Genomic DNA, 21,328 nt, shown 5'->3' with positions numbered 1-21,328 from the left:
GTCTTAGAAGCATGTGCAAACAATTCACTCAACGTTCCGGCAGAGGATCGCAGTGTTTGTGGATGCTCTCCTCAGCCTTAACTCAGAGATCCCTATTTTTGTAAGCCAGACCTTGAAACAAGGGCAAGTATACGCTGTGACTTCACGCAGGCCCGGGGTTTTATCCAAAAAAAAGGTCTTAAGCACATGCTTCTCTCTCATTAAACAGCCTAACAGCCCTAAGGAGAATAACATGCAATGCCTCACACCATGGCTTTGTTTTCATCCTTCATTTCTTTTTAGGACTTTTTTACTGGAGCGCTACTTTTTAAAGTGAAATAAAGTTAATTTTCTGTTTCCCGATAGCCAGATTCCTCTATTCTTCATTCACTTTAAAAAGCTATGTTTACGAACTAGACCGTACCAGAACGTAGTGGTTATCACATTTAAGAGTTAGCCCATCCTGAAGCACCAGAAGTACTGGTGAGACACCAGATGTACTGGTGACACACCAGGACCACTCTCTAGTCCCGGCCGCGGTGGGAGGGTCTGGCCATCACACCCTGGTGCCGTCCTTACGGCGACTTGTCTGTCAGTTCAGATCTCTTGCGCACATGTACGCAAGGGGGACATAGCTAAAGGGCTAGTGAAAAAACTGTCACTCTTTGCAGAATTGAACTGTTTATTCTTGAAGATGATTTATATTTCAGCAAAAGAGCGAGATACACTCGGGGGACTCCAAGAACTGCTTTCTTTATGGCATATGAACGTCTTCTTTCATCATTTAAAGTATTTTTCTGAATAATTTGGGGTTTAACTGTATTCGTGTGATTATATTCCAGACAGTATGATTAATATTAATAAACCACTTGTGCAGTTTTGTGCAGCTTCAAAGCCACAGGCATTGGCTGATTAACCTCACAGCATCGTTATGGAGCAGATAACTAAGCACTATCAATCCTTTTGATAGGGATTGAGTGCTTAAGTGTAGGAAACACAGGTGAGGTGACATCAATTGTTCACTCAAGAGCACGAAGAGGGAATGAGTGGCAGAGGCCAAAGGCAATATCCCTTTTCTGCAGCTGTACCCAGTCCACATGGTGCCTTTGAGCATCTTTCACCACTTAGCTTACCATCTCCTGTGATGGCTGGGTTTCTGCTGGTCTGTCTCTGTAGGTTGATGTACTGACACGCATACATTTTTGAGTGCGTGTATTGGAAATATATATATATATACACTACATGAATTCATGCATTCCTGTGTGTTTATGATCCAAGTTTTCAGAACCTCTTAAACCACACGAGCAGGTTTTGCACTGCTGTCATCTTTGGGCTGGCAGAGTCCCAGTTGGAATGTGCTGATGATTACCCATTAAAGGAGATTAGCCATTTTACAAATTCAGGTGTTTCCATGTACCCATAGGTGCCTACACGCTTTTTACAGCCATATGGTGCTCTAACATTTGTTTTCTTTGCAGATATATCAAAAATTGAAAGCTGTGGAACACATGCACGTTTATAACATACAGGATATTCCAGAAAGGTTTTTCTACAAAAAAGGAAAATTTGTGTCTCCTCTAACTCTCGTGGCTGAGAAAGGATGGTTCATAGTAGAGGTAAAGTATAGAAGAATTGGACATGAATTTGAAAAGCTGCTATATATGAAAACGATCAGAAAAATGTACAATTCTATGCCAGGCATTGACTTAAAGTGTTACATCATTTACTTGGGCTGACTACAAAAGCAATGTGAAATATTGCTGTGTGCTGCAAAGAACCTAAAGGCATGGCAGCTACGCTGAAGGTAGACAGAGTTAAATGGTGGATGGTTCTTTTTTCTGTGTTGTCATAAAGCAGGAGGAGTTTTTCTGTTTCCCACTCCAGTTGTTTCGCTGCCCCCTGCCCATCTACCTCCGTCTGAAACACAAAAAGAGATTTCAATGTCAATGCCTTACTGTCCCTTCTTTCAGCGGTACGTGGTGGCAAGTTTTCCTTCTGCCTAGCTTCCCACCCACCAGACTGTCCTAACACCCCCCCCCCCCGTTTCTCCCGAGCCCTCCGGTCTCAGCAGGGTCAGGCTGGGGGTTCACCCCAGAGGTGCCCAGTGCACGCGCTGAAATCTGGGAGCTTGTTACACAGGGAATCGATTAGACTAACACACGGAGAGGTTTTTTTCATACCAGCATCTTTTGTTGCTATAAATTACTGTTGTTCTTATTGTTTTGTACTTGTATCGCTGCTGGGCATCTCCACGTTACAGATCCTAACTGCACAGCTCAGAGGGTGAGGCAACTTACGTATCTTCTAAGTGGGTAAGCCGAGGGGCAGTACTAAGTGATTTGCCCCAAGCCATACGTTAAATCAGTAAGTTGGGGACAGAACCCAGGAGTCCTGGGTTTTTTTCAGTGTCCCAGCGTAGTCATTGCCCACCATTGCCTTGCAGATTATTGCAACTAACTCAGCTGAGCATCTTCTTCCATGACCCTCAGAGCTACTGCTCGCCAGGCTTTGCTCGAGACGGTCCACACCACCACATTTCTCACTGGCCAACCTGACTTTAGGGTAATCGTGTCTACAGCTGAATACAAACGCACTTCTAGAAAAAAAAGTGTGCTTTTGAATGCAGATGGGTAAGCACCACATTGGTGGTTGGAAAAAAAAAAAAAAAGAAGAAAAAAGAAAGCCAGAGTCAAGATTCAGACATGTAAAGTAGGAATCTGAAACATTTTTGGCAAAATGATTTTAAAAAATTACAACTAAATTCTTCGGTACAAAAGTTCAACACAGAACATTTTTACATACTCTGTAAAAAAAAATGCACTTTAAAAAAAGTCATTGAAATGCTGACAAACCTTAATAACAGTGCAGCAAACACTGCTGCTATGGTAATTATTTCTGTCTCTCTGCCCATTCCTTCCCATTGTTTCTGATTTTCAAGAATGTCCTCTCATTAATGCTGTCAGATTTTCCTTCTCCTTGGTACATTTTCATTATCTGTGAATGGGATGTGAAAATGAAAGTTTCCTGTCATACTTTTAAAGCAATAATTGAGCCTTCTATTATACTTCCTGCCCAAACCACCGAAGAGAGGACGTTCGGCTCTTCCCTGTCATGCTCATGGGGTGTTTTAACTCTCTCTTGGCTGTTTGAAAAAGGGGATTTTTTTCTTTTTTTTTTTTTTCCTTTTTTTGGAGAGACAAAGGGGATATAACTGGAAAGTTGGGGGGAGGGGGGGCGGTCCCAGTAAGGAGCATAGGACGAAAAGCCTGTCCACATTTCAGTTAACACAGGATGAGGAGGGATTTCACGCACCTCCGTCTTGCTACCGGTACCTTTGTTCCCTCCACGTGGGCGAGTGGTCCCCATCCTCTGAGCAGGATTGCCCCCAGCTTCTCTCCTGCGTGCCACAATGGCCTCAGCCCCTCTCCGGGCTGCATGCTCACCCTGTACCCTTCACGGTGTGCTTTCCCAAGTTCTAGTGAACAACCGCTCTACGGCTCCTAACCATGAACATGCAGGGAAAAGCGCATCGCCAGCAGTCCCAGGCACGCCCGTTTCATCTCTGAGGAGCAGCCCTAGCCCAAGCTTAGGCTAAGCATGAAACGTGTGGGTCGAGACCTCTGTCCCGTCTGGGCTTGCCACAGCAGGCACCTCGGCACGCTGCTGGTGGCCTGGCCCCCGAGGAGCCCCAAGGCTTGGTGGGGTTTGCTGTCAGGCAGCACCTGGTGCTCTAGGAGAGCGATGCTGAAGTGCTCGCTCAGCTCTTTCCCTCAAGCTACCGCTGTTGACGGCTCAGTTTCACCAGCTCTGACTTCAGCTGCAGTTGTGAAAGAAAGAAGTACGTTTTGTGACCCAACTAATGGCAAAAAGAATGGAAATGACTCTGCCTTTGACTGCAGGTCTAGCTGTGAGTAGGTGTCTCCTGTGTCTGGGTGGGTGATGGAAGGGCACACCGCCTTTGACAGTCCTGAGAAAGCAGCCGAGCCCACGGCATCTGACGGGACGGTGGAGGGGTGTAGCTTTGGCAGTGTCATGGTACTGCCAAAGGAACGCCACAAATGAGATGTGACTTGGCTTGTCTGGAGCTGATGCTGAGAGGTGCTGTCCATGTTGCCTAGCGGTGAGCAGCCCAGTGGCGATTCCTCTCCAGGGAGCACAAGAAGCGGAGCCACCGCGTAAGGAGGTGCTGTGCTAGCAGGAGGGGAAGGAGTCGGTTTTCTCCTTGGCTTGCTCTGAGCCGTCGGTAAAATAGACGGGGCAAGGAAAGAGATTTAATTTGTCAACTGAAATTGTTTAATTATCTGGTACGTCTGCTGACTGTGACATACAAACAAGCGCCAGGGATACTCCAGGGGTTCCCCTGGAAAGCAGTTGGAAGAGCTGCACCTCACAGCCATAATCATTGCTGTCTGCAGTCTTCCTGCACACAGTCAGTTTTATTCTTGGGCAGAGGAGGAAAACAAATATCAGACCAAAAAAAAGTTTGTAAAAGGAAAGGGATCCTCAGTCAATCTGCTTCACCATCTGCAGAGCACCACTCGCCCAGGGTGGGAATGTGGGAGACTGTTGGAGCATCTTCTGTGCTCCTGTGACAGAGTGTGAAGACCAGACCTGGCTGCTTCAGGGAACTGAAGCTCCTTCTCTGTAACCATTGGAGAAATTAATGCCAGGGGTCTAAAGAACTGTCAGCTGATGTTCTTCATCGCCTAAGTGAAATTCCTGCTATAGTTTTGGGGCTATCTGGAGTGTCATGGCTGCTGCCATCCCTCGGGAGCACAGGAAAGACAGACTCATGGAGAGGGTTGGTTCTGCATTTTGACCACTGCTCCTGAGGAGGCCAGGATACGGCACTGCTGTAGGCAGTCTGCTAACAGCTGTTAACAGGAAGCAGGAGAAAGGAAGGAAGGAATTTAAAAGTATGACTTAAGTGCAATATGGGTGAGGAAGAACAAGAATTACGACGACAGATTATTAAAGCATTGATCCGCTCAGCAGGGAGAGGAAGAGGGGGACCATCTGAGGTCCGGGCCTGTGTTCCCTGGGAGGAACCTCATTGCTCTAATACTAAAACAAGCAGGGAGAAGAAATAATGATTAGAAAGTGTACAGTAGGGGTGATACTTGTATTGTTGAGGCTAATGAGTCAAATGGAGAAAAACTGGCTTTTTCTGTGGTGCCAGTGGCACGTTGGGCAGAACACCACCCCATCAAATCCACCGGAGCGCGTGGTGCTGGGTGAGGGAGCATGCAGCAGGAGAGGGACACCAGCTTGCTCACACATGTCACATACGGCTGTGAAACTTTGTGCTCACGGCATAAATTGAGATGAGTGAGAGGCAGAAAGTTGCCCTCCCCACTCAGCTGGGCTGCTCGCTGAGAAGGCAGAGCTGGGAGCCGCCCCTCCTGGTGCTGAGCCCCTGTGCAGCGTGGTGCAGGGGCATGGTGGGGTGGTGCAACACATGGAGCACAGCGTGGCACCCCACGGCACCCCGTGGTACCCCGCGCACACCCCAGCAGGCAGGCACTAACCGCGCTCTGCTGTTGTCGCCCAGAGCAGGGACAAGCTGCCCTTCTGGGAGAACGGGACGGGGAAGAAGGAGGCCTGGCAGAACGGCTGGCACGGCTACGACAACGAGCTCATGGACATGAGAGGCTTCTTCCTTGCGTACGGGCCAGGTACGGTGCCATCATCCCTGGTGTCCTGCTAGCCCCGCAGCCTCATGGCCCCCTGCCCCAGCATCCCTGTAGTCCTTGGCACGTCAGGACCCTGATGTGGCACGCTGCGACACCCAGCAGTTTCAAATAGCTGGCAGCATTTCCTCACTATGTCTGGATGCTGGGAAGGTGTCTAGCTCTGTATCCGTTTTATAGCTGGAGAAACAGGGTGGAGAGATGTGGAGGCATTTGATCAGCCCCTCTTCGACACCCCAGCTCAGTAACTCTATCCCTTTGCCCTGTTTTTGTGAATTTTGGCCTGAATTTTGAATTCTATTGGAAACACAGGAATTCTTCTTTTTTTTTTTTTTGGTGGGTTCGGACTCACCAACGCAGAGCACTTTTTTGGGGAAGGTTGCAGTGTACCTCACCCACCTGTCCGATGGGCAGGCACAAAGCCCCTGCTTTCCACTTCCTCAGACTCCTTACATACTGCTGAGCACCGGGTCGCAGCTGCGGACGGGAGCAAAAGCAAAGCAGAACGGGCAATACAATTATCTCGGTCTATTAAATCTACCAAGTACACACCAGAAAGTAGCTCCTGTGCTGAATAATCTTGTATCTTTTTTAGTTTTTAGAACAAAATGGAACTAGAAGTAAAAATCGTGACTCAAAATGTTTAAAATGGTTTTGTTAAGCTGTGTTGTAAGTTGTATAGCCTGCCACATCCCAGCCTGCCGGGTAAGTCCCGGGAAAGGCAGAGGAGCCCTTGCCCTGCAGCACCCCGTGTTTCAGGAGAGGACCCCCAAGCCATACGATGCCAGCTCCTCTCTTTGGCCTTTTTTCCCCGCAGATTTCCGCTCCAACTTCCGAGCGCCTCCCATCAGATCCGTGGATGTTTACAACATCATGTGCAGCCTGGCAGGAGTACAGGCACTGCCCAACAATGGCTCCTGGTCCAGGGTGGAGTGCATGCTCCGAAACACGGCCCCCTTGGCACCGCTCCCCCCGCGCAGCAGCTGCGCCCTGGCGCTAGCTTTGCTCTGCCTGCTCGCCGAGCAGATCTCCTCACTCTGATCCCCGAACAATATCGGTCAGTGTTACCAGCATCTCCATCCTTCTCTTTTTTTTTTCTTTTTTTATTCTTTTTTTTTTTTTAAAAAAAAGTTCTTCATTTGAATAATAGCTTCATTAATAGAGTGCTGTCCCCCACTCCTCCATCGTGCTCCACCAGGCGTGAATCTGACCCGTCCTGCATTTACAGCGGTTATGGCATGTAGCCAGGTTTTGTGCTGGTCCAAACACAGCCAGGAAAGTCAGTGTCACAACTCCAGATTTACGGCACTGGCAATGAGAGCGGAATCCCAGACGGCTAGCTGCAGCATCTTCTGGTTGGGTGCATGTGGGGAATCTCTGAGCATCAAACGCATCTTACCGCAGCATCCCTGACTGAGAAGCTCACTCTGGCTCCCAGTATTGAGAAGCTCAGGGGTGGAGATGGACCTCTATGCATTTAACTGGGTTCTTTCTGAGTCACTCCTTCATCTCCGCCTCCATCACCAGCAGAGCCCCCCACCTTCTCCTTACAGTGCCAGCCAAACCCTGGTTGTACCGACCTGGTCTTCAAAGAGCCGAGCGATGATAATTGCAGAGAGGGGTGGATTGGTGGGAGAGCATCCTACTGCTCCCAGCCTTTCCTTCTTCACCTTCCCCAAAGCAAGCCCTGGCCCTGCACACCTCGAGGGCCAGGCTCTCCTCGCAGACCACAGCTCGGGATGGGGAGGGCTGGGGACGGGGAGAGCAATAGAAACCCTCCACTTCAGAAGCAGGAGGAAAGTGAAAAGGCATCTGGACTCAAAGGGGTCAGGAGAAAGTAGGATGAGGAAGCCTGCCTGGCATTTAACAGCCTCTCTGCTTTTACTGGTGACGATAATTTCACCTGCTCAGGTTTTGGGGGTTTTGTGCCTAATTGCATTTCTGAAGGTTTTTCAGCACTTACTGCTTTTCTACCAGCTCTTGCTCTGCCCGGTTGAGCAGCACGTTTCCCTTTCTTCTGCAGCAGGGCAGAGGTCTGCACTGATGGATCTCCCACCCTCTCAGTCAATCCCAGCCGGTACTTCCACCACGGGCTATTAAGTCCAGGTTGTAACAGTAAAGTTGAAATAGCAGGAGAGAGTAGAGCTGTTGTCAGAGGTGCCTCTGGGAGTGCTCCGCGCTTTTTCTGATATAGCTCTGAACCAGGAGCTTTCAGTGACAAACTGCTTTTGGAAGGATTTAGGTCCCTCCCCATGCAAAACAAACCTCTAGGACTTTGTATTCCTATGGATCTAGAGTCAAGCACGATCTGGGTATGGGTGGTACAGTGCATTTAAGGGTGAATGATTATACCATGGAAAAAAAACCCCACAACTGAACACCAAATTAAACTTGACAAAAGACTTTTGTAATAGCCGTAAAGATTTATGTAATGTGTTTTTAAAGCTCAAGTGAACCATCAAATCAATTGGGGAAAAAAAGGGAGAAAATCAGTCTTTGTTATTAGACTGTTGAGTATAAAAGGCAATTTAGTGCTTTCAAAGCATTTGCAGTAGCTGTAAAACAAGCACCTATTGTTCAGAGTTCCCTGTTGCTCTTTAATGGACCAGGCTCAATGAATTCACTGGAGCACATTTTTAAAGCAAAAAAAAAAAAAAAAGATCAGCATACAAGATAACCAACTGACTAAATTACCAAGTTTTGTTTGAAAATCAACAGGATAGATACAGTCAGTGCCTGATAATCCCGCCACAGCCTGCCATTTGAACTTTTAGTGAAGAGAACCCAAGGTCCTTTTACAGAAGAAAAGATACTACAAGTATAAGGGTATATTCAGCTTCTCAATTATACAAGCAGAAATTGGAAATATCAAATCAGGTCCATTGAGTTGTTCCAAGGATGGGCCATGATACATGAAAGAAACGTTGATCCTTGTGAGTACTTTGTGTAACTCATTTTTGTCAGTGTCCAGATGCAAATACTACAGAGTAAATCTAACTGAAGTGTGATTTGTTTGACCTTAATGCAAGCATCGTGTGTATGGCAGTACACTGCAAAAATTACTTGATCTGTAAAAGGGGAATTTGATGGCAGACCTACAAGAAGCTCATTAGCTTCAGGAGAACCACAGCTGATTATTTTTTGAGAAGTGCATCCTTCTTCCTCAGAAGTGTTGCACCTTTGAATCAGTTCACATTCTCATTCAAAAATTAAGTGTCTTGAATTGCCTATTTTTCTGTATACTATGCAAAGGAGGTGGGTGTATTTTAAAACCTGTTTCTGAATGATGTTTTTATACAATGATTGTGAATGAGTGAATAATTCTAAGAATGGTGTTAGAAAAAACATATGCATCTTTTTGTAAATACTGTAAGATTTTTGGAAAAAAACGCCACCACCCCTGTAACACCTTGCCTTTCTTGTTTGATTGCTGCATCAAAGTGTGATAAACAGTGTTTGAAGCTTGTGCTGATTAATCATCAGAAAGATGAATGATAACATTGTTTAGAAATGGCAAAGTTGTCAGCATGTAAATTAGGGACATTAAATACATCACACGAGATACCGTAGCTTGTATACATAGTCCTTTTTTCCAGATGTATCTCAGTATTTAACCTTCTGAACATCCGTCCAGGGGCATGTAATTCACACTAGCAAATGGATATGACAGACCATTTTGCTCCACTGAGAGGTGAGCCCTGGGTGCTCTCTGCAGACCTGTTTCTCCAAGCCCACCACGTTACCATCACATCAGCTGCTCGCACAGAAGTCAGGTGCGTTGTCACTGGTACCAGGGTCCAGTTGGTTCAGGCTTTCCGGAGGCCTCGTCGTACATCCCACTTCCCAGCACTGGATGAGGCAAATGGCAACGAGACCTGGAAAACCAACACCAAGGGGCTCAAGGGCAAGGGACCCTAATCCTGCTTGAAGTTCCCCAAACCAACAATGTTCGTACAAGAGACCGATTTTACTGAAATAAGTCTCCAGACCAAGTCGGTGCGATTTATCTTGGTTTTCTTACATTAACTGACCACAGGGGCAGGGAGGGGTGACAGAGGAGGAGCAGGGCAGGTATACCGATGAGTCCTCGAACTCACAGCAAGACTCCCTTTGAACTGGCAGCACCACTGAGCTCTGCCCGGAGCTGCTCCCCTCGTGTCCCGTGAACATGGGTCCCATGCTGGAGGGTGCTGAGGGGCTGGCCACAGGGGGACAGCGCAGGAATCTGTCCCTGTCAGCTCCCCGTAGCAGTGCTAACTGGCAATTTCCCAGCTAAATAAGCCGAGCCTTTTTTTTTTATCCATGAACTTGGCAGCCGCGTAAATGGCATCACAGGCGAGGGCCTGCCAGACAAGCCCTCCAGCATCCCTCAGGATGCAGCCCACCTCCCCCCCATGGGGACACTCTCCCAGTGGCCCAGACAGTGGCCAGAGCCCTGCACGAGTGCCTTGGTTCAGTCACCTTCCTGGGCTCCCAACCCTCGGCGCTGGCCGCCTTCCTGGGCTTCCAGCTCTCAGTGGAAGTCAGAGCATCTGCCAGATGGTAAATCCACACCTGGGGGTGGGTGGGATGCAGACTGAAGATGCTCCAGGCACTGGGAAGTAAAAGGCATTGGGAAAACTCCAGGTAACATTTCCCCCTTCTCCTTTTCCCTGTAGGGCTGCGGCAGAGAGGGCAGGCAGCTGCAAATCCAGTGGGAATTTTTTAAGAAAGCATGGCCCAGTAAAGGGAGAAGTTTGATACCCGCCTGTTGGGCACGAGGAGCCTGCAATGGCAGGTTTGACAGGCGGCTTTCCCTGCACCGAGAAACGTTTTCCGTGCGGGCACAGGAGCACACGGGCATTAAGGGAAGGTTATTGCGGAGCGCTGGGACACAGAACCGTCCCAGCCCCCCCGCCGCCCGGGCGCTGCAGCTGCCAAGCGCCACACACATCTGTACAGCTGTGCAGGGTGTCCTGAAAAAGTACTAATTCTCTACGGACCGGCGAACCGGTGCAGCGTTACCCAGATCTGGCGCGTCTGTCCCAACGACACCGTGTCCGTCAGCTACCCGCCCGATGGCGCCCGAAATTCCCGGCGAGCTGCCAGCAGGCCTGCCCCGCTCCCCCTGCCCCCCTGCCCCGCTCCCCCTGCCCCGCTCCCCCTGCCCCCCCTGCCCCGCTCCCCCTGCCCTGCTCCCCCTGCCCCGCTCCCCCTGCCCCGCTCCCCCTGCCCCGCTCCCCCCTGCCCCCCTGCCCTGCTCCCCCTGCCCTGCTCCCCCTGCCCTGCTCCCCCTGCCCTGCTCCCCCTGCCCCCCTGCCCTGCTCCCCCTGCCCTGCTCCCCCTGCCCTGCTCCCCCTGCCCTGCTCCCCCTGCCCCCCTGCCCTGCTCCCCCTGCCCCCCTGCCCTGCTCCCCCTGCTCCCCTGCCCTGCTCCCCCTGCCCTGCTCCCCCTGCCCCGCTCCCCCTGCCCTGCTCCCCCTGCCCCCCTGCCCTGCCCCCCTGCCCTGCTCCCCCTGCCCTGCTCCCCCTGCCCCGCTCCCCCTGCCCCACTGCCCCCGCTCCCCCTGCCCCGCTCCCCCTGCCCCGCTCCCCCTGCCCCACTGCCCCCCTGCCCCCCCTGCCCTGCTCCCCCTGCCCTGCTCCCCCTGCTCCCCCTGCCCCGCTCCCCCTGCCCCACTGCCCCCCTGCCCCCCTGCCCTGCTCCCCCTGCCCCCCCTGCCCTGCTCCCCCTGCCCCGCTCCCCCCTGCCCCACTGCCCCCGCTCCCCCCCCGCTCCCCCTGCCCCGCTCCCCCCGCTCCCCGCCCCGCGGCTGCCCGGGACCGCCTTCCCCGCGGCTCCCGCCGCTTTCCCGGCCGCCCGGGAAGCGCCACCCCCGAGCCCGCAGGCAACCCCCGGCCGCGGCGCGGAAGACCCCAGCCAGCGGAGCGCTGCCTGAAGGAACGGAGCCGGCCCTGCCGGCCCGCCGGGGGCTCAGCCCGCCGCTCGCCGGGGAAAGGCCCCGCGGCGCCTGGAAGCCCGCACGCTGCCCCCGGGCCCCGCTGGAGCGTGCCCGCGGCGGCGGCTGCGGCGGGCGCAGGGTCCCGGGGCCGGCCGGGGCTGCGGAGCGGACCCCGCGGGCGGGCGGAGCTGGGGGCTGCCGCGGGCACCCTGCGGGCCCGGCCCGGCAGCGCCCCCTGCGGGCCGCCCGGCGCGGCGCAGGCAGCTGGGGCCTGCGGGCTGGCCCGCCACCGCCGGCCACCTCGGGGCACTGAGGGCAGAAAGACGCAGCCCTCCCGCAAATACAAAACCACCACCACCACAAAAAAAAACAAAACAAAAAACCAAAAAAAAACCCCAAAACAAACGAAAAAAACCTCCAACACCAAGGGGGGGGGGGGACGCGATTTAAGCAGGCAGGGCTGGGGTGGAAGTGCTCGGTATGTTTTAGGCTTTAGGGTTGTAGCGAGCAAAGTAAGATTTGGGACTTTTCTTTCCTTCTGTGTTTCTCATTTGCCGTTTTCCCCTCTTTCTCCCGCTAATTCCCTTTCTGTGACCCTTTACTGTGGCTGGTTCCTCCTCCCGCAGCAGCGAAGCCCCACAAACCTGGTGCCTCCGTGCAGTTCCCCAGCGAGCCCCCCCCACCTCCGTTCACCAGGAGAGCTGGCTGGTGGGGTGGCCCTTGGTGATCCTGGCAGGAATCAGCTGGGTATCATCATTCCAAAGGGAGAGGCCGTGGGGCTGCACCTAGAGCCGCTTTGGTTGATATTAAAGCCTGATCCCGATAGTGGGAAGCAAAACCGGTACGTGCAGGGGGGAGCAGAGGGCGGCAGAGGTGGGCGATGCAGCCCCTTGCCCCCCGAGTCGCTCTCCCTTGGCTCCAGGCTGGCCCAGCCGTGCTGCCCAGGAGGGCTCTGAGCCTTCTCAGCTCAGGGGGGGTCTGATTAAAGCAATAAAAGACAGCAAGGGAACAGTGAGGTGGGGGAGATGTGGCGCCCGCTTCTTGCACCAGCACCGATCGGGGCTCAGCTGAGCTCCGGGGAGCTCGTTTCCTTCCTCCCATCAGGACTGTAGCGGGTTTCAGAAGCGAGGGGCACCAGCACATGTGCGGGAGTTGCGCTGAGGGGCTGCAGGCAGCCCCCGGGCATCAGCATCCTCCGCTGGGACCACGTGGGCATCTCCCCCATAGCCAGTTTTCCCTGACTGCAGAAGTGGGCACTGACAGCTCTCGAGCAACCTTCTGATGTTCTCCAGAAACTACTAATACATTCAAGCATTACTCAGCACTTACATATATCGCTTGGTGCAAATGAAGCCTCAAAACTGGCCGGAGACACTGGCGTTGCTTCCTTGCTGGTTAGAAAAAGGGATGCTGAGGTGGCACCGGCTGTGGCAGAGGCTGCGGAGCGCAGGCAGGGCTTGCGGGGGACCAGTAGCCACCTCTGCCAAGCACCTGGTCAACCTGCTGCTTCCTCCAGGCTGCTGCTGGGCAAGGGCTCCCAGCCACGTGAATGTATATAACCAAGCAACATGCCTATAAGGGGCGGTTTCAGCCTTTCTCCAGCCGTCCGACCTGCTGCTCATCCTATGGTACTGAACCAAGCAGCGTGCCGGCCATCGCTGTTTCGTGCTCCCCTGCTCAGGTTAGTTTTGCCCCTGCAGGCTGTGGCCGTGCACAGTGTCTCAGGAAGGCCCTGCTTCTCATTTCTGAGAGGGACCCCCCACCCTCTGCATGACCCCTGGGCAGCAGCAGGCTCTGGAAAATTCAAAATGAATTTTTTAAAAGCGCTTATTTGCCTGCCTACGTATCCATCCATCTGGAAATCTCTCCCTTGCTACTCCTTCCATGTCTTCCCCATGTTGGTGGGGCTTTTGAGGGCAAGACTTGCTTGCTGTGTTTGCCAGAGTAGTTTTCAGATTGCAGCTCACCGAGTGTCCCCGAGGATCCTGGGGGTGGGAGACGGGCAACCCTGGCTGGTCACATCCCACACCTTGCACGCATCTCAGCTGAGAAGATGCTGTCAAGAGGGAAAGCACCCCTTGGCCCGCCGTGGAGGGCTTCTCTGAGCATGGGTATAATGGGAAAATCACTTCGGGCTTAAAAATAAGGGTGTAAAGCCTTCCCATAGCAGCTGTTAAGGAGGACAAAAAAAAGCTTAATATTTTTTAAGGTGGATTTCAAGCAGCGCATGAGCTGCATTACACAACTTGCTTGTTTACAGTGCTGCAGGGGCTGGAGGGGATGATCTGGAACATTCCCTCCTGCGCTCATCTCAAGTGTTCCCTTATAAAACCAGTTTTTACAAGGAAAAATAACTTTTGTTTCCCCTCTAAACAGAATAAACTTGAGAAAGCCCCGAGCTTTCTTTGCATTTCATACAGCCTCCTTCTGCAAGAACAAACGGGATGAGCAAACCCGAGTCCCACTGACAAGAAGATATTTAATATCCATGATGCAGGGAGCTTTCCAGCAAAAGTCAGACACTGCTTTATGCGGAAATAGCTGAATGCAGTCTGTAAAGGCCCAGCAATTAATCACGCATTTGAAGAAATACAACACAGTCGTAGAGGCTGAATTTCAAATGCTTGCTGCTCCAGTTTGGACAGTGACAAATTAAGGCCCAAACAAAAGCAGGTGTGGCACTTGAAGAAGCCCTCTGAGGGCAATTAAAAATGGGGAAAGCAGCTGGTAAGTGTGCAGATGTGACAGCTAGAGCAGCTTAAGAAATGAATACAAAGGAGGAGGATGGAGGAATGAAGTAGGAGCTGAGGCGAATGAAGCAAGACCTGCTCTCTGAAGGGAGTTGCTCCATGGCGGGTGAAGTGCCTCGTCATGTCGGATGGGCAGAGCTGTGACAGCCACATGTCCCCGCTGCCCTGGAGAGCTGCCCCGAGCCTGCCACAGATGGGCTCCAAATGAGGCCCCTGCAAAGGACCCCTCAAAGCACAGGAGCTGCTGCCCTGCGCACCCCAATATCGAGCCAGGTTTCACGTAGTGCTTCATTGTTCCTGATCAATTCACTGTCCTGAATCAGCCAAGAAAACAGTTATTTTTCCCATTGGATATACATAAAATAATTCAGATACATGTCAAGTTACGAAGGATTTGTAATTTGCCATTAGGCTTACCACTTAGGAAGTGTTAGCAGATTTATAAATAGTGCCGTGACAACAAACTATGAACAAGCCAGTACAAGCCAGAGCTCCGTATCCCGTTTGGAAAAGGATGCCACCATGACCGTCATCACCATTTCACCGCGCTGTTCCTCCCACATTTACCCCTCCCCTGCCCCTCCCCCCGCACCCCGCAGGTGGAGGCATCCCAGCACAGCATTCCGTAGGAATCACCTTCTGCCAAAGTGCAGGCTGGGCAACTGGTTCCATTTGCCTCATCGAAGTCTGTTCTTCCGAAGTCATTTGTTGATACAAATCTCTTTCCCGCTGTGAATTCTATGGACTATTTAAGAGAAAAATCTCTTGACGCACATGGCTATAGATGGCTCGTTTGGGTTTTTTTTCGCCTTGTCCATAGGAAAGGATGGCTTTTGCTAACATTAAGCTCTGGCATACAATAATCTTTCTGGGGAGCTGAGCACAACAGCGTCTCATTCGGGGCTGCTGATAGCACGGCAGGGTGGACGAGGTCTTTACCACTTTCAACCTCTAAGTAAAAAGAAAAAAAATCTCTAGTGAAGAACTGCTCAGCTCTTTGCCTGTCTCTGTAAGGCTGAGTATTTCAGCCACTTCTTTCTGGAAAAAAAAAACCCCACCTTATTTTCGTTGGCCTTATTTCCAGCATGGTGTTGATGAAGCATGGGAAATTTTCTACGTAAAAAGAGCTCTCTTTCTGCCCTCACCCCCCACTAGCCTTGCTGTTTGTCACCAGCGTGGGTAGTGACAGCCCCAACAGTGCCGTCCTAGCTAGCAATGCCAACTAATACAGCAGGTGGGCAGCTTCCCCATGGGAAATAGCCATTCACCGCACCTCTGTGCCTGGGCATAGGTAGTCAGCGCAGCACAGGTTGTCTAACAGCTTTCATACACCCCCACCCCACCCCCCACCCCCACCCCCCATCCTAAAACTGAATAATTTCTCTTACAACAGGCTCAGCATCCAGGGCCTCAGCCAGGCAGGAGGGCCCCAGGCGGCCGGTAACAAACCCAGGCTCAGAAAGCGGTCCTTGCCAAAAATCCTGCAAGGGTGGGAAAAAGGAGACAACCAGAGCGAGCCACGAAGGCAGCTCGAGGCTGTACTGAGCACACAGACAGCAGCTGCAGGGCAGAGACGGTCCCAGACAGCGCTCTTCTTCTGCTCCAAGGGACAGGAATGGGCTAATTTGGAGTTGGCAGTAGGTAACTAAAGAGAAGACATAAGATGAATGTTACACGATGATGTGAAACTGTTCTGCATCCTCTTTTCAGTTCCCCATGACAACCACAGCTAGAAACAGATGCCTCCAAGTGACGTTTAAAAGGTTCCCTATACCAGTGGGGTCAATAGAGTCAGCACCAAAACTTCCCTGCCTCTGAGAAGGGGCAGAAGGAGGAGCAATTGCTTGCGGCTTGTCCATCTCCCTCCCGTAACCTGTTGTGCCTGGTGACTACAAACATCTGGGATGCATCACGGACCTTCTCCTGCTGGAGAGAGGAGATGGTTTTTTGGATGCAAACTAAACTTGGAGGTGCTCTGCAGCCTTTGCAAGGGAACAAACAGCAAGTTATTGCACGTACAACGGGAAGAGAGGGAAAGAAGGGAGAAGGTTTTAATTCCAAGATGAACGTGGGAGCCTTGAGGGTGAAGAAAACCTTCACGAGCAGAAACCTCTCGTGCACACAGGGAGGGGGAAGGCTGATGAGTTGAGACAAGGAATTATGACTTGTGTTTTCAGGAACCGCCTGAGCGGAGGGGAATACCACCAGGAGCACCAAGCACCTCGCCAGTTTTGCAGGCTGTGCCTGGTTCCAGCATAAAGCATGAAGGATAACAAGTTGTTCCTCAGGCCAGGAGTTAAGCAGGAGTAAGGAGAGCCATTGTGCCTGGATCCCTCTCCATTCCTTTCCCCAGGGCTTCTTCCAGGATCCCACCCCACCTGTGCATGGGGCACCCCTGGGTGCACAGCACCCCGGCGCCTGGCTGGGCATCATGCAGGGACACCCCGTCCCTACAGCGCTACCACAGGCACATGTCAGAATATTCCAGTATTGGTTGGTCTTTATTTTACATCTGTATAAACTGTGAAGGCAGGCACATGTAGTTCCCCACCTCAGCTGGTTTTTGGGAGCCCACAGTCCTGCAGCCTCCATGTAATGTGAAGACTTTTTAATTCTGTCTTGAGTTGGCATCTTTCCTCTCAAACTGCTGGTCCCAACAGTGACTCCCCTGCTACTAAAGTGCACACATCCTTACGTTTCCCTGCCCTCTTTTGAGTTTTCCTCTTTGTTTTAATGAAATCTCTCAAGTTTTTAAGCCCCGATACTCCAGTTCCCTTGTTCTCCTTCTGGGGAAAAGCATCCACCTTCCTTCCCTTCCCCTCAAATTGCAGACTCCAGTTTGGAAGTAACCTGGGCAGAAGCTGGTCACCTGCTGCCCCATCTGTTCATGGAGACCCGTGCCAGGGTTGCACCACCGTTCTGCATTAGCCACAGCACAAGGCAGCACTCATGAGACACAGAATTCACACGCTACATGTCAGTGTAGTCCAGAGATTATTTTCTTTTTACCAAAAAATAAATGGCAACACTCAGGCTAAAAAGCCTGACCCGTGGAACTAACTCGGTCGCTCTGCCCTTGAGGCTGAGGCTGGTGGTCCCGCCTGGCTGGACCTGATGATCCGTTAGCCCTGCTACTAAGCTGGTGTCAAAAAGGCAGTTTCCTCCTCAGCAGCATCCCAAGCGGCTCATTTTTAAAAAGACAAACAGTTCTGAAATCGGCAATGGTCTAAATATTTTAAGGCAATAACCTTTTATTAGTTTCTGGTTCAAGGAAAGTCCACTTGTATCCAGGCGAATGTTCTAAATGCAGCGAAAGTGGTTTTCAAAACTGTTTGTCATGCAAGATTTTGGTTTTCTGGGGTTTTTCTTTTTTTTTACTTCTCTCTTCAAAAATAAGTGTGTTTCTCATTTTGGTTTTTTTCTGTACAAGCTCTGATTTGGTGAAACCGTTATCTGCTTTTTAACAGCGAAGCATGAGAAATCCTGTCTCTCCATACTGGGTTATAGGTAATAATAAAACTGTAACAGGTGAAGGGTCTGCCTTTAAAGAGGAACAGTAAATAGATTGACTGCCTTAGGTCTCAGGACTCTCAAGTTTCTTGGTCATGAATGAATCATAAATCTCTAGGGTCTGCTGGCGACTACTTGGGGACAGCAGAGCGGAGGAGCTGATGGGTTTCCTCTCCTACTGTGTGGGCTGGCCGTGTCCTGCCCCTCCACGGGACAAGGCAGGCAGCCTGGGCTTTGATGGGCGTCCCTCGGTGGGCTCTGCACCTCTTGCCTTTGGGCTGGGCACTGGGGTGGCTTTGTGTCCTTGCACCGGGACGGCAAACGCGGCCCCTGCCCCTCTCCTCCTCGCGGTGCTCCCCTGACCCACGCTTCTGCCACACGCTTTGGCTGACGGCGAGACCTTTGCCTCAACCCAGAGTTCCCTGGGAAATTTCAGGCAAGGTGCCTCAGCACTCCTTTAAAAGGAAAGAAAAAAAATATACTGCATTGTCTAGGTGAAAAAAAAAAAAAAAAGAAAGGAAAAAAGAAAGAAGTGGTGACTGTTTAACGGAGCAGCTCTGCCAGGGCCATGCCTTAGGTGAGAGTTAGGGCTGGCCGGGTTACAAGCATCTGAAAACCATCACCAGCTGACGTCCAGCAGAAGCACATCAAACTGCGGCAGCTGGATGCTAAATAGGACTTCTCTGGCAGGTCCGCTTTGGTCCCGAGCCAGAGACGAGCGCTGAACTGGACAGAGAAGAGCCTCTCCCCCCACGGCCTCCCCGTGCTGGGGGCAAGGGGCTGGTGCCCCACGGCTTGCCAGGGAGGGACTGAGACTGGGGGGTTGGTTCAAGGCGACTGGGGTGGGCTCGCAACCAGCTGTAGAGCAGCACTGCCGGGGGAGGAGGGGGCCCCGCCGCAGGGACAGGGGCAGCATGCCATCATGCCGTGGCACATGCCCTTCTCTGCTGTCCCCGTCCCAGTCACTGCCCACGACCCTAAGGCACTCCCAGCTCTGAGGTTTGCACTTGTGAGTTCTCTAGTTTGCAACCTTGATGGCTGCTCCTGGCTGTCACTACCCGGTGGCACGTGCATAGCGGTGCGGGCACGGTGGAGACCACAGCTACGTAGTGATGGCAGGCCCCAGGTACATGGGTCATGGGATGTGGTTTGCGTTCAAATTCTTTTGATGCATAAGCTGCTCTGCAAAATCAATTGCCTAGGTCCTTAATTTTCCGAACCCCCAGGTGACAGGACCCAAAAGGGCCGCAATTCTGTGGCTGTGCTCCTGCAGCGCATCCCCAGCGCAGGAGTTTCATCAGCCGGCAGTGCAGCCCCCCCGCGCCAACTGCTCTCCAGTGGGGGCTGCAGCTCGGCGAGGCCTGGCCGGAGCACAGCCCCACTCGGAGCTAAAGCACCAGTGCGGCACCAGTGCCCTTTCAGTGCTGCACGAGGGAAGCCTGCGCCCACGGGAGACGCCACTGGCTCCAGCTTGTTTTCTCACCAGCCGCTGCAAAGTCTGAATGCATTGGAGGCTGCTACTTCTTCACTTGCCCTCCTTGGCACTTCCTAGACAGCCAGTTCGATTTCACCAGCAACAAGCAAAGGGATGAGAGGAGAGGGATGCAAAAAAATCCAAACAAAAGGGCCAGAACAGGGGTTCGGGTCTCCTCTTTTAGCCCTCCAAGCAGAGAGAGAAGTAAAAAACAGGAGCAGCTGTCAAAAGGAGGAAAAGAACAGAAGGACTAAAAGTGGGGGCATATTTACACTCCTCAACTTTTTTAAAATCACAAACCTGCAACAGCATGGCTTGAAGGGAAATGCTGACAGGAGCACCCCTCCTGAAGCAGCTGAGCACCCTTTCTCCTCTTGGGGTCTTTCTGATGAGCAGGGAGAGCGAAAAAGAGAAAGTCATGGAAAAGGGGGAAAAGACACTACAGGATTAGGATGACATTTTGAGACGGGAGAGTGAGAAAAGGGGCAGAGGCCATTTCACGGCAACTAATGCGTGGAAAAAAACCCAACCTGAAAGAGAATGAATGTCAAAAAGGAGGGGATGCTGAGATGGAAAAAAAGATAAAATGGAAGGAGGACGTTATAGAAAATGTTGGGAGGAAAACAACAGAATCTAAAGAAACAGCTGAGAGGCTGATGGAGAGAAAGCCTGGCAAGAAGGGAGAACTTTCAAAAATGTCACCTTATAGATGTAAGGTAACTGTAGGTACAAAAGGATGAAAATCTGCTGTTTTGACTCAGCGCTCTCAGCAGAAAGGCACAGTCCAACAGCCAGAGAATAGTTGTTCAGCCAAGCAGCAGCCCTGGACGTTTCATGTATGTTACAGGCCACGTTTCAGCAAAAAGATGTCACTTGCTTCAGATCTTCAGTTCACCTGACAGCAGAATTAAGTATAAAAAGAATTCAAGCCCGGTTTCTAAGCAAGTTTTAAAGTGCAAGGGGTGATGGGTTTGGACAAGAGTAGTTTTTTTCTAGGTTAACTATCAGCCTAATCTATAACCTAAAATACAAGCCCACCACCAGGAACAAAGCTCTCCATGAGGAGGGAAGGGCTTGCAGACTTCTCCAGCAATACTGAAAAGGCCTTGGAAGTCTCATTCTGGCCACCATCCGAAAGTGGCTTTGCCAGTGCAAGGCACTAGATTGGTGCTGGCACACAGCCCTAACCACAGCTTGCCTGGCTTTGCCTTTTTTCTCCCTGTAATTCAAAATGCACAATTTCAAGGAGATGAATCACCCAAAGGGAGCAGATGGATGAAGGGGAACCAGCAAGGACTGTGAACAGCACGGTATTAGTATGTGCTGCTAAGAGGTGACAAGCCAAGGTGCTTATGACGGCACCTACTTCCAACGGACGCTGCTGTGGTTTTTCTGTCATAAATACTCACAGCCGACCTTGGCAAACAGTAGTTCTCAAGTCAAAACTCTGGCAAAGCTCTTGGAGCCTAAACCTCCTCAAAACTTTCTTCCAGGTGGTGCCAGAGGGCAGGAAAACGGCACCTGCAAGTTACATCGTCCACTTCAGCCTTTCCAATCAGCTGCTGTCACAGCATGGAAAAAGAAAGTAATTCTATGAAGAATGTGAAAAAACTCCTTGCTAGAGCCCCTTCTCTTGGATGTGTGCACCAGGTCCTCCTTTGGCTGCTGAGGATGGAGAGGAGAGGAAAAGAGGGACCTGACACCTGTTGCTCTTGGCGTCAGGATGCTCTTAATGGATTTCTCATTCCCTGGAGCTCAGGTGGATCTCAGCTGGGCGCTCAGGCATTCAGCGGGGATTCACGTTCCCCCTGCAGCCAGCACCTTCACGTCCAGTCCAAACCGGGATGTTTCACAATCGGTGAATTTTCTCCTTTGCGCTCTTAGCTAGAACAGCTCAGAGACCTTTTACAAAGCCTACTCGAACACAGCAAGCTGTTATGACCCTTGTTTTTCTGAGATTCCTGGTTTTCTGTGCAAGGTTTCCTAAGTGAAGGAGAGAGGGAGT

The 21,328-nt window shown here is 51.5% G+C and overlaps 1 protein-coding gene and 1 long non-coding RNA gene across 8 annotated transcripts in view; one reads left to right on the top strand and one right to left on the bottom strand.

The window, feature by feature from the left end:
- The window catches only part of ENPP6 (ectonucleotide pyrophosphatase/phosphodiesterase 6), a 34,030-nt gene extending 24,638 nt beyond the window's left edge, over positions 1-9,392 (top strand). Inside the window, exons 6-9 of one of the 7 annotated variants that reach the window (XM_055795780.1) lie at positions 1,458-1,595; positions 5,531-5,654; positions 6,487-6,726; positions 9,304-9,392. In XM_055795780.1, the coding sequence (XP_055651755.1) occupies positions 1,458-1,595; positions 5,531-5,654; positions 6,487-6,710 (486 nt within the window). In that variant the 3' untranslated portion in view covers positions 6,711-6,726; positions 9,304-9,392. The other 6 variants (XM_055795782.1, XM_055795779.1, XM_055795781.1 and 3 more) reach the window with 6 other exon arrangements.
- On the bottom strand, positions 6,752-10,767 carry LOC129783820 (uncharacterized). Its single transcript, XR_008745782.1, has 2 exons — positions 10,131-10,767; positions 6,752-9,544 (listed from the first exon to the last, which is right to left on the bottom strand). It is a non-coding gene; the product is annotated as an uncharacterized LOC129783820 (long non-coding RNA).
- Between the last annotated feature and the right edge of the window lie 10,561 nt (positions 10,768-21,328).

This window comes from Falco peregrinus, chromosome 2, assembly GCF_023634155.1.
Source record: "Falco peregrinus isolate bFalPer1 chromosome 2, bFalPer1.pri, whole genome shotgun sequence".
NCBI classification, from domain to species: Eukaryota; Metazoa; Chordata; class Aves; order Falconiformes; family Falconidae; genus Falco; species Falco peregrinus.
This window is presented reverse-complemented; position numbering and strand designations above follow the sequence as displayed.